The sequence below is a fragment of the Hippocampus zosterae genome, chromosome 4, assembly GCF_025434085.1.
Source record: "Hippocampus zosterae strain Florida chromosome 4, ASM2543408v3, whole genome shotgun sequence".
In the NCBI taxonomy this organism is placed as follows: Eukaryota; Metazoa; Chordata; class Actinopteri; order Syngnathiformes; family Syngnathidae; genus Hippocampus; species Hippocampus zosterae.
This window is the reverse complement of record NC_067454.1, coordinates 17,997,313-18,009,723: the sequence shown is the minus strand read 5'-3', so window position 1 is coordinate 18,009,723 and position 12,411 is coordinate 17,997,313. Positions and strand designations below refer to the sequence as shown.

General features: G+C 39.7%; 1 protein-coding gene across 1 annotated transcript; it reads right to left on the bottom strand.

Annotated features, from left to right (window-relative positions):
- Positions 1 to 469: 469 nt before the first annotated feature.
- Positions 470 to 9,717, bottom strand: myef2 (myelin expression factor 2). Its single transcript, XM_052063741.1, has 17 exons — positions 9,502 to 9,717; positions 8,194 to 8,396; positions 7,439 to 7,491; positions 6,719 to 6,726; positions 6,529 to 6,622; positions 6,178 to 6,366; positions 5,892 to 6,045; positions 5,766 to 5,815; positions 5,624 to 5,684; positions 4,648 to 4,749; positions 3,787 to 3,831; positions 3,607 to 3,702; positions 3,404 to 3,499; positions 3,229 to 3,288; positions 1,630 to 1,799; positions 1,016 to 1,067; positions 470 to 856 (listed from the first exon to the last, which is right to left on the bottom strand). The coding sequence occupies exons 1-17, from the start codon at positions 9,609 to 9,611 to the stop codon at positions 693 to 695; spliced, it is 1,707 nt and encodes a 568-aa protein (XP_051919701.1). The 5' UTR covers positions 9,612 to 9,717; the 3' UTR covers positions 470 to 692.
- Positions 9,718 to 12,411: the final 2,694 nt, after the last annotated feature.

Sequence of the window (12,411 nt, the reverse complement as noted above, 5' to 3'; positions counted from 1 at the left end):
TAAACGTCTTTTCAGACTTGGTCCAGAATTGGCTGGTACTGAATGAGTTAAGCAGGCACCAAAAACTGAACACTGATCAAGTTTTATGAGCTCTTATTGCCTGCGAGGTGAGGTGGAAATAACCATGAATGGCAAGTGAAAACTTTCCGCTTGCTGTCACCTTGCTCAAAACAACTGCATTGCAATGAGCTCACAGACCACAAGCGCTTCTCTGAGATGTGATACAATTTGGGTCATTAATTGACAACCCCCACATCCCACCCAAACAAACTAATTCTGATCGGGAGTACAACAAAAAAAAATTACAGGGTGGAACTGAGAGTCAGCCTTAATGTTTCAGGTGCAATGTTACCACAGCAGAGAGGCCACTATAGGGCAGTGTTAGGCAATAATGTGCAATGGAACCAAGCTTTGGGTTCACGTTACACACTTAAGACTTTGAACTAAACAGACTTTTATTACCAGCGGGTTTAAAAATTAAAATGTTTATTTCTTCAAACAAATGGCCAAACAATAAAAAAAGGATTACAAAACAAGATAAAAGAAGCCATGTTGTAGATATATTAACAGAAACAAATGAAAACTGTGGACGTGAAGTTAGATGACGTACTGTACTTGTGTTTTTAAAACAAAACAAGAGCTCACTGGCAAAGATGGTTCAAAATGTGGACATGAGGGCTCCTACAAAAAACCTAGGCATTACGATCAATACGGACATCCACCTCTCGGCCATTGATCTTTGTTCCATTCATCATCCGGCAGGCTTTCTCGGCACTCTCTGGAGAGTCAAATCTCACTGTTCCGCAGCCCTTTGACTTGCCATTCTCCATCTTGATCTCTGCAAACATCACCTGGCCTGAAGCCAACAGAAGATGCAACATTTCACAGAGTGTTCTTTTTTATGTTTGCTCAACCATCAATGTGCCACAACAAGAGAATCTCTAGGATGTGGTATGACTTACATAAGTGGATTGTTCTAAGATTCATGATTTCTATAAGAGGGGGAAAAACATACCACAGTGACTGAACTTCTCTTTAAGTTTTTGCCATGTAAGTTCATAGGAGAGCTGCAAAGAAAGAAATAACAGTGCTAGTTTTTCATATAATGAAGAACACACGTCAGTTAACAGTGAAAGGTTTTTGTGTTATACCTTGGTATGATTTGGTTTTAGATTTTTTTTTTTATGACCGATATTTATCCCTTGGACTATTATACATTTCACAGCAGAAGAGGACAGTGGCTGACTTTTTCAGACCTCTGCATCAGCTGATAAATTCTGTGGACAAGATCGGCTTTATTTTAAGGCAACGACCTTTCACCAATCCACCAAAATTAATTAAGTCTGCACTGATACAGCCAGTCGATCAGTATGCCCCTATTTATTTCACAGTGTTTCCTTTATGTTACACTATAGTTAATAATAAACATATGTATTTAAAATGATGAAAAACAGTCATTAAAAACTCAGAAAAAAAATCTGCAAACATGCAACTCTCTACAGTAAAGAACGTTTTCGCTGGATTCAGTTTTAGTCATACTTCTTCAAACGGATTAATCACAAAAAACAATGTTTCACTGTACTAACGGTTGGTACAATAGCCACCATCTGGTGGATCGCTCGAACTTACATTTCGCACAAAGATCTGACAACCGGCTTTGGGCCCATAGCCTCGGTCAGACATGCCCATGTGACTTGGGCCGCCACCTCCAAAGCTGCGGTTCATGTCCATTCCTGACATTCCCATGCGGTCAAAGCCAGAGCCCATGCGATCCATCGCCATACTGCCCATCCCACCACCTGTGACGAAATGACAGAAGATTTTAGAAAGAGAGCAACCGCCTCCAGCAGGTCATTGAAGACTCCAACACTGTCCGAGGCCTGCTTGGATGAATCAAGATCAATTACGGAAAATGGATTGGAATTCGTCGATGAGTGACTTCATAAATACTGACAGCTTCCATTCAGTTGTGATCATAATGTGCAATGGACGTGTGCGATACCGAAATACTAAGCCGGTCCAGAGACACCATTTGTACAGGAAGCTGTTCGAACTGATAAACACTGTTGGTTTTAATAAATTCTAATGAACTTATTGCGGCAATACATTTCAAAAAAAGCTGGGACAGGTGACAAAACAAGACAAAGAAAGAGAAAGTTGAGGAATGCTCATCAAACACCTATTTGGAAAAAAAACAAGATACCTGGGAACAGGTGGGTGCCATGATTGGCTATAAAAGGAGCTTCCATCAATTGCTCAATCACAGTTCACAAGCAAGGACGGGGCAAGGTTCACCTATTTGTGAACAACTCCATTAGATAATAGTCCAACAGTGGAAATACAATATTCCTCAACATACAATTGGAAGGAATTAAGGGATTTCATCATCTTTTTTGGAACTCGTTGAAGCCGTAAAATTCTAAGTTCATAAGTATTTGCCCAAAACAATAAAGTTGAGAAGTTTGAATATTAAATATATTGTCTTTGAAGTGTATTCAATATAGGTTGAAGATGATTTGAAAATCATTGCATACTGTTTTCCTCCAAGTAACAAAATGTCCCAACTTCATTGAAAGTGGGTTTATACTTCAAAAACAAAGGTGAAGGTGAACCTGCTCAATGTAATGCAGTCCTCTCTCATGGAAGTTAACCTTTTCAGGGTCAGTGATTAATACAATAGACACCTTATCATCTTATCAGGTTACATCAGGCATGTCCAGCTCCGGGCCTGGAGTGCCACGGTCCTGCCTGTTTTCCACCTCTCCCGGCTGCAACACATCTGATTCAGATGATCAGCTCATCAGCCAGCTCTGAATCATCATTAGAACGATCCGGATTATTTGAATCAATTGTGTTACTCCTGAGAGAGCTGGAAAACAGGCAGGACAGCGGCCCTTGAGGACCGAGTTTGGACACCCCTGGGTTACATGGTGCATAAAAGGGTTAAGCTGCCTAATAGAAATCGCTTGCACTTAGCGTCAAGGTTCTACACCACTTCAGCAACTATAAAACATAAAATGAATACCTCTCTTGACTGCGCCGATTAAAATGAGCAAAGGTTTAACTCTAGACTGACTGTACGGGTGCATCTAATGTAGCCACTGAATGTTTACTTCTGTAAGGTGTTAATTTGAGGAGGCTTGGGTGGTTGATAATGGTAATTATTACTCTGTATGTGAAATCTTCCAAACCTCTGGCAATCCTGGGTAATATGTGATAAATGTGTACCTAATCCAGTCCCCATGCTTCCCATGCCACCAACGCCCATGCCTCCGCCAAAACTTTCACCTGATGGAGAGACTGCAATTTGGGGCAATGATGGGTTAGACCGCGGGTACACCCAGAGACAGTTCAAGAACTGACAAGCTCATCTTGCGCAGCCCCAAACATGAAGAGGACTTACTCATTCCTCCAAATGAATCTCCAAATCCCCGATTCATTGGCATGTCGCCGTTGCCAAAATCCCGATCCATTACGCCCATTCTTGACCGGAATACATCTGAAAGGCAAAAAGTGTAACTTTGACGGCGGCAGCTGTCACTAATCTCGGAGTTTTTACACTAAATTGATAATTGTTTTTAGCACAGTGACAGAACAAACACTCACCGCTCATCCTGCTCATCGCCATCATGTCTCTCCCTCCAAAGTTAACCAGGTTGGCCATGTTGTCCATGCCTCCAAACCCCCCACCAACACCCATTCCTGCCAGAACCGTCATCAAATGACAATTTCAAATCTGACAAATAAAGCACCCATTGACAAATGTTGGCCAAATTAACTACTGACCACCTCCAAGTCTGTTCATTCCACCATAACCTGCAGCGTCCATACCTAAAAACAAGGGGAAAGTCACATCATGCTTAAGGACACATACAACGAAGTACATCATATGGAACAATGCTACATGTGGCTGGACGCTCTAGTCAAGAACACACTCCCATTCTAAATCTTATCTGATAGATGTACTCATAATGGATTGCCAAGCGATGACGCTGATTGTCTACTGTATACAGTGGACCCCTGTAAATTGGCATTTCAGCATTTGTGAATTAGCCTATTCTTTGGCATGAAAGTAAAAACTTGTAGATTCACAATTTTCTTTTACTTAGAAGAAAAAAAAACTGTGGGAAAAATGGCTATTCACTCTTCGCACTCGCGGACAGTCCCTGTCACTTGCAAAGAGCGGGTGTCCACTGTAACAGTAAAAATGTATTTCTCAACCTGTAGATATGTAGTTGCAATTGTATAAGGACCGTAAGAGAAACTGACAGCATGTACAGTCATACCTCGGTTTTCGACCATAATCCTTTCCAGACGGTTGTTCGAAAATCAATTTGTTTGAAAATGAAAACCACGCTCTTAAAAAAAAAATTATTGAACACGTCTGTTCACCATGGAACGCTAAACGAGGAAGCGTCACTTTCTCGTCGACCCGAGGAAGCATCACATCCTCATGTAAGGAAAGCGAGAGGAGTCAAGTGAGGCATTCAAGTGCGCTTAGTTTGTTCGAGAACGGAAATTCGTTCGTCATCCGAGGCATAAAAAACTCGAAATTTTTGGTCGAAAACCGATCTGGTCGAGAACAGAGATGTTCGAAAACCGAGGTTTGATTATACTTTTTTTTCCCTCCAGATAATTCCAAAATACCTCCTGGCCCCATGGAGCCCATGCCTCCTCCACTGCTCAGATGGTTTGCATTGATAGGCTGCCCTCCTGGTCCTAGTCCCATACCGATACCAGACAGGCCTCCTGAGTTCATAAATAACAGACAACATACAATTCGTCAAATCTTTACCATACCTTCTTTCCATTCTGTTATTTGTGACCAACGTTCCCTCTAATTTTCCATGCATCTGAGCATTGACACAAACTCCTTCAGCACACCTTGGACCACGGTGAGCAACATTGGACATGCACACAGCTGCCAAACCAGTATCACACTTGTCCAAAACTTGAGTTCATAGGTTACATGACATAGGCATGTTACAAAAATTAAATAACAAATAAAATAAATAAAACCCTATACAGTTGATCAAACTGCAACCTATAATTGAATAGAGAGTTGTGAGATGAATAAAATCAGTCCTAGTTTGTTACTTTTATTTTAGCACATGGGTAATTTTAAGGACAATGAATGTAATTAAGACTCAATAAATCTGTATTAATATTGAATTCATTAATAACAGAAAACATAATTTATTAAAACACAAAAAGATTCTTGTCACTTGAAAACTGAAATGCGCCAAAGAGCTTCACTGAAGGGACTTATAAACAACACCCATGTTTGGACTTTCTGAATGGAGCGGTCCGCCTGTTGGCTGCAGCTAATTGTCAGTGTTTAGTGTGAGTGTGTCAATGTATTATTCAAACGATGATTGAACAATGGATTGCTTGGTCACGCTCATGAAACTTTCAGGGAAATGGAAATGGTGTAGTGTCCTGTTTGTAGATGAATATACTGGGATGGAAATAAAGGAATGAGTACAGAAATGTAAAGTGTGTGCATGGTGCACAGAGAGAGGGCAACATTCTTGCGACCAACTAAAACATTTTATTTCCTGACATTGAAAAGCGTCTCTCCATACCACCATGCAAATAACCTCAACTCCAGCAGCACACTTACGTGGTAATTGAGTTGTTTTTTCCATTGGGCGATAATCATCAGGGGGAAGTGATTTATCATCCTATCAAAACACAATAAAATGTAGTGTATTTACATTTCGACATTCACTCAAATCCCATCAAAATGATTCGAAACGCCTCACCATTTTAACATGCATTTGTCTATCAAAGAGCATCTGTCCATTGAACATGGCTGATTTCAGCGTCAAGGAGTCGTGAAAAATAATAGCATTCACTCGAGTTTGTTTCTGCCGGCAGGCTAAGGATACAAATGGCTTGCAGGGCCTCCAGCGGCTCCTCAAAAGTCACAGTTCCCATCCCACGGCTCTTGCCGTCCTTGTCCTCCTTCACATCAGCCCTTTTTACCACACCCGCCATGCTGAACACTTCCTTCAGCTTCTTCCAGCCGACCTTGAAATCAAGCTATAAAATAAACAAAATATCATCATTTGCAGTCACTGTCCAATATCATCAATGTTCTTACTACGCCGTTGGCATGAATAATGTGGGCCCGTATATTCTCGCTTGTGACAGGAACATTTCGGTTGTCCTCACGTTGGCCACAAACACTGTGCTCCCCAATCGACCAGTTTGCAACGCGTGCTTGATTTCAGGTGGAATGTTGGGATTACTGGCGATGGAGGGGGGGATATTCATTCCACCAGGTCCCATGTCCTGCCCCCGGCCTCCTTGTTGGCCTCCCATGCGCTGCAGCACACGGCGGGCATGTTCTCCATCAGGGTCCTTGAAGGAGAAGCAGGTAAAGGTTCACTTAGATGAGGGTAGACATTAAAGCTTGAGCTACTACTACAAAAAAATAATAATAATAAACAAAGAAGAATCGGAAGTGTGAGGCTCTACCATCAAATGTAGACCTCTCTTGACTGGTCCGCAAAGTCTACATACCTCCTTAATGTTGAGAGGCCGTCCATTCAGGTCATATTTATTCATCGTTTCGATTGCCTTGCTCACAAACTCTTCATCCTTGAAGTCCACAACGCTGTTTAAACAGGACACAAAGACACCTTGTTAAACCATGGAAACACAAAATGCATTCATAAAAAAACAAACTAATGATGATGGAGATGTTTCTTACCCGCAACCCTAAAGGAGCGATATCACAGAGGTACAGGTTGCATTTGCGTAAAACAAAGGGAGAAGACAAAAAGCAGTTAAAGAAGACCAAGGCACTTGGATGCTCCTGTGTTCATCTATTTGTTTGGTGATTTTGAACTTTAGTTTTAGTACAAAATATTCGATAGGTGCATTGCAGACCGCTTTTAAAGGTCAATTATTATATTTATTTCAAGGAAATAATATGCATAAAAAAAGCATTTAGTGTTAGATTTTTAATAGAGGCACACACTTCTACATCTTTTGTATGCATTTATCCCATGAAAAGTAACAACATTCGAATAGAAAAAGATAGGTCCCGATCTTGCAAGAGTTCTATTCCTTTGATGAGACATTTGGAGATTTAATGGTCAATCAGTAGACAAATCACACAATCCACATGTCCCTTTGGAAAATAGCCCAAACAAACTAACTTTTACAATGACAGCAACAAAAGCAAAAAATAAATAAAAAAGTCCTCCTTGGGGGAGGAGTTCAGAAAGCTACTTTCCAAAAATTCAACAGGACATCTCCCTTTCAAGTAAATGTCAATCATGATCCAACTATCAGGCTCTAGAAGCAACCTAGAGTACCTCCAGTTCTAGTCAGACCCAAAGGATCAGAACCTTCAAAAGCACTTGATGAAGGAGAGCCCACTGAGGGCATTTAAAACCTGGTGCAGCAAGTTGGCCACATCACTTACCCTTGACTTTCCTTCTGCATCCTTAAAGAGCTCCACGTATGTAACCTCACCGACTACATGAGACATACACAGGAAAAAATACCAAAAAAAGAACAAAAGGCAATGTAAATCACCAAGTCATCAAGATGACATCGGCCTTGGCCATGCCGCTAAAGCTGGAGATGTCCCGTTAAAACAGACCAAGAGCCCACCAGATAACACCATGCCTTTGTGGGCAGTGACTGAGACACCCAAAGGCCGAGGCCAGAGAAACACACAGCTACATTCAACCTGGGAAATTCAAAAGACTTCAACATTATAGATCAGGTGGTCAACAGATTCCATTCATACCAAGTGAGTTTTACGCCGTCTTTGAGGCCTCTAAAAGTATATCGTAAAGAGTAAAAGGTTCATACACGGAGTCAAGGTTCACTCTGCAACAGATGCAACAATGTCATACAGTCATATTCTACTACACGTTTGAAATAAGCTAACAAAGCATGTGATACAATGTCATATCCAGCTTTTCTCTCAGCATATCAGCATGCCACTCTGCAATAACACAATCCAAAGAGGATTTAAACTCCATTGCACTAAAGGCTTCTTTCCTGCTATTTGAGCACTGTACATCCAGAGAAAGGTTGTAACTTCTACTACTACTACTAGAAACACGTAAATCCACGTGCTAACGTAGAAGGGAGAACTAAACTACAGTATTGTAACGATTCGGAGCAAAATGAGGTTCCTGACACAAAGCCCGCTATAGACAGACTTACCTTTATCACGCATGAGATCTTTAATTGCTTGCCATTTCATGTCATACGGGATGTTGCTGATGAACACCCGATTCCTTAGACCACCTTTCTTTTCGCCACCATGTTTGTCTTTGTAAGGATGGTAGCGGCCTCCTCTTCGGCTTCCAGAAGATTTCTCTTTACCTTCATGTTTCTCTCTAGAGGGTTTGAAATCTTCGGGATCCCTAAAAAGATATTAAATGAGGGAGATTTTGTAGATCTGCTTGCTACATTGAAGCATTCTGTGGTCCCCTGAAAGCTACTCCAATAAATTCCATCAGTTTTTGTTATATAAACAGTTTTTGGACAGCATATTTTTTATTGATTTTGTTGTTACACATGCATTTTGTCAACATACTTGCAGGTTCATAAAGGACATGTACCATGCTCATTTCCCAAATGAGGAATTTCTGTTATCAGGACAAAATGGACAGCGCAAACACGAGTCCGTACTAAAGGATATTTACTGTATTACTATGTTTTTATATCACCATTTACAATAAAGAAATAGTTTACTTCATAAAAAAACAATTAATGACTCAAACTAATAAATACCTAAAGTTAACTGTTCTCTCCTGGCACCCTCTCGCTCGTACAGGGGGCTAATTGGCCATTGGCCATGGGTTGCTGCTGTTCCTGTGGGGGATTCTGTATCGACTGACCGGGGTCGTTTGGAATCATCAAATGGACCCTCGTGTCAGTTAATGAAATCAACATAATTTACTGTTCATATGTTCCGAAGAGGGGACGGGGGTATTCCTCCATCTGTGATCGCTTCACAAGGTTTCTTCCTTGACTTATTTACCGGAAGCCAGCCGTAAATAAATTGACTTATAAACGTAAACAATTTACATTTACCAATATAGAATCTTTACAGAATGTACATAAACTGGAAATAATTTATGTGATGATCAACCAAGATAGGCGTGGACATAGCTTCAGAATTAAAGACCCGTAATTAATTTTAGGATCGAGTGTTTATTCCGCAAACGGATTTAGCGCTAAACATGTGCATTTGCTAACATTTGGTTGGCCGTTGACTTGATCTACCATGCGCAGCGTTCGAGCCAGTGTAAACATATCCATGCATACTTCTAAAAGATAAACTGCAGTAAGGAAAAAATAAATAAATACATAAACAGTACATTTGCGATTTTACGAACGGGAGATTACACAGCATCACTAGGTAACGGACCGTCTCAGCTAACAATGGTTAGCATCACAGAGACTCCATTTTAGCTTAGCTTCATACATTCGGTGAAGAGCGCTATAGGTCGGTCTTTCACTCACGTCTTTACGCCATTGGGTGTCTCGGGACCAGGCTCGCTAGTGTCCGATTTGACGGATGCAGTAGGCTCCTCTAGCTTTGGCTCTTCATCAAGACAAGGGATATCTTCCATGATTGTGGCGCTGTTCCTTAGACGACACAAGATGCCTTGACGCACTTGCAAACCTGCTCCATCTCGCGAGACTTGGGGATGTCGCGAGTCTCAGGGACTTTTGCCAAGCGGTGTGGCGTAATTCTTGTCTGAGGATGACGAAAAAATACAATAGAAGAGATGAGGGTACATATTACTCTTGTTTTTAATATATATAATTTTTATGTATAGATTGTTTACATTCTAGTGTGTAGTTTGTTGTCCAGTATATGACAATTTGTGTTTGCTCTTATTTTGCCTTCTCTTGCTCTACTGCCTGCAGCCGGGTTGCCATCGCAAAAGATTGTTCTCAATGGCCTTATCTGCATCAATAAATATATTTTTTTTATCCGTCCAATGTGCAAATACACATACAGTATGTTTGTCAATGTCTGACACAGTTTTAAAAATAGACATCCATGGGTCATTCCAGAATTGGAGGACACTTCGTGCACCAACACTTTTTTAATCTTGGCCATTTTTTAAAAATCATCAAAAATAATCATATGATTCACTATAAACTGTACAATTTTTAGAAGACATTTTAAAGTATTTGCTATGCCACATAGTTTGGTGTGTCTGACAAACACAGTTATAGGTACTTGGGCACCTGAAAAATCCATCCATGCATGCATTTTCCAAACTCCTTATCCTCATGGGGTACATACAGTAACATGATGAAAAATAAATGCTAATGATAGTCACGGGTGATTCTAGGCCTGGCAGTTTACAGGTGCTGAGCTCTCCATCAGGCAAGACAAATATCATTGTTTTGTACATTTTAACACAACTTCATTCCCAGACAGTATTTGTGAAAGAAAAGCGTAACACAGTATTTGAAGGCCATTGATTAAACTCTGATCAATTTTATTTAAAGAGCCGTGGGAAGACAGCTCATTCAAAATGCATATATTTTAATGTATATGTAGAGTCTACATACACATTAAAATATATGCACTTTTCAAGTGATTAACAAAATTACAGAAACTCGATCTCGTACTCTTTATTTGTACCGTAATTTTATTTAGAATGTGATGCACAAAGACGCCCGCTAACTCCTAATTAAAAACATCAACAGTTACCTAGTATTAAATGCTGCAAAAGTGAGGACCTTTAACAGTAGGATTATGTTGGTAATGAGCGGTTGAAATTAAGAAAGGTGCCACATATCTTGGTTTACCACATAATTTTTGATCCTTCAAATTTAGTGGCGTTGGTGTTCATTTTAAGGGTGCTTTAGCACCCCCAAAAATGGGCTAGAAATGTGTTTTTTGGGGGTGGAGTAGCTAAATGCTACCTGTGTTTGCTGCTCTGCTCAGAAGTCCAAAACAAAATTAGCTACGATCTAATTAAAACAAAAACAAACAAAAAAGGAAGAAAAACCTTGATACTAATGTCTTATCATATGAAGACAAATAGTGTTGCGTTTAAGTAAGACATTAAATTAAGGTGAAGACACTGAAAAACTATTTAAAAAATAGAAGAAAGGATTTACCTTAATTCTAATCATGGTCCGAGCAATTAGTTTGAAGATGTCATTTTTGCTGAGTCATGTCACTCACTTTTTTACTCCTCCTCTGGATGGCTTAAAAGGTTTTAGTAACAGGGTTCCATGTATGTTGAAAAAGATCGAAACCAAAACAAGTTTCTTTGTTGAACCAGGTAAGACAAGTTCAAAAATACATAGCAAACATTAGTCAGCACGCAGCTGGGCCTCTAAATGTATTTATATACTGTACGTATTTTGCAAATGAATACAATGAGACTATATGGATAAAATATTTGAGGCACCGCACCATGAACATCTAAGGAAGAACGCACCATGAACATCTAAGGAAGAAACTATAAACTTGGTTTCCCCTTATGCAGCACAGTTTCCATACTTTCAGTCAGGCTTTTCAGTGTTGTAGTTAATCCTGTCCCAGAAATGATCATTGTGTATTGTCAGGATGATTGTTGGATTCCTGAATACAATCTCATGTTGTAAAACATCCATTTACGTGTGTCAAGGTCTCTGCAGCTGTAATTCAAATTATAATTGAACTTTATTTGAGAATGCATTGTTCTTAGTCACTTACTGAGAATGGATTGCTATGACTTGATTTTATTACCATGTCTCAAGTTGACCTTGACAGAGCATAGAAGTTGCAAAGTAATTAACCTTTAACATAACACTTACATTAACCTGTAAAGTAAACAAAACCAGGTTAATAAATGCATTGTTTGTTGACTTGGCAATACACGCGCATTCATAAAATCGAGGAGTCTAATTAAGTTCCGAGAAACAGAAACCCTCAATAAATGCAATTTGTTTTTTCTTTTGAAGTTACGATAAATTCTGTGGCCTTAGTTTACCAACCAACCATCATTATCGGGTAAATTGATTTTTGTAATAACCTTATGAGAACTTCAGATTCGAATTTCTATAACCTCACTATAAAGAAAGACACAGCAAAACCTGAAATGAAAAAAAAGGCCATATATTGCATATGTTACTTAAAAGGGATTAATAATTGCTACTTCTCAATTACTGTACATTTGTACATTTGCATTAACATTTCTGTCTTTGAACTCTTCGGGGGAGATTATGACACTGTAAAAGCGGTGTGAACTTCACTCATTAGCATTAGAGGTATACTGTGTACTGACCCTGAGATAAAAGTCTAATAATCGTTATCCTTGTGTCCTATGGACACAGGAGAGTCTTTATGCAACAGGTTTAGATTTCAGCCACACAAGTGTAAGAATTGCATAAGATATAGAATAAAATGAACATTAGATC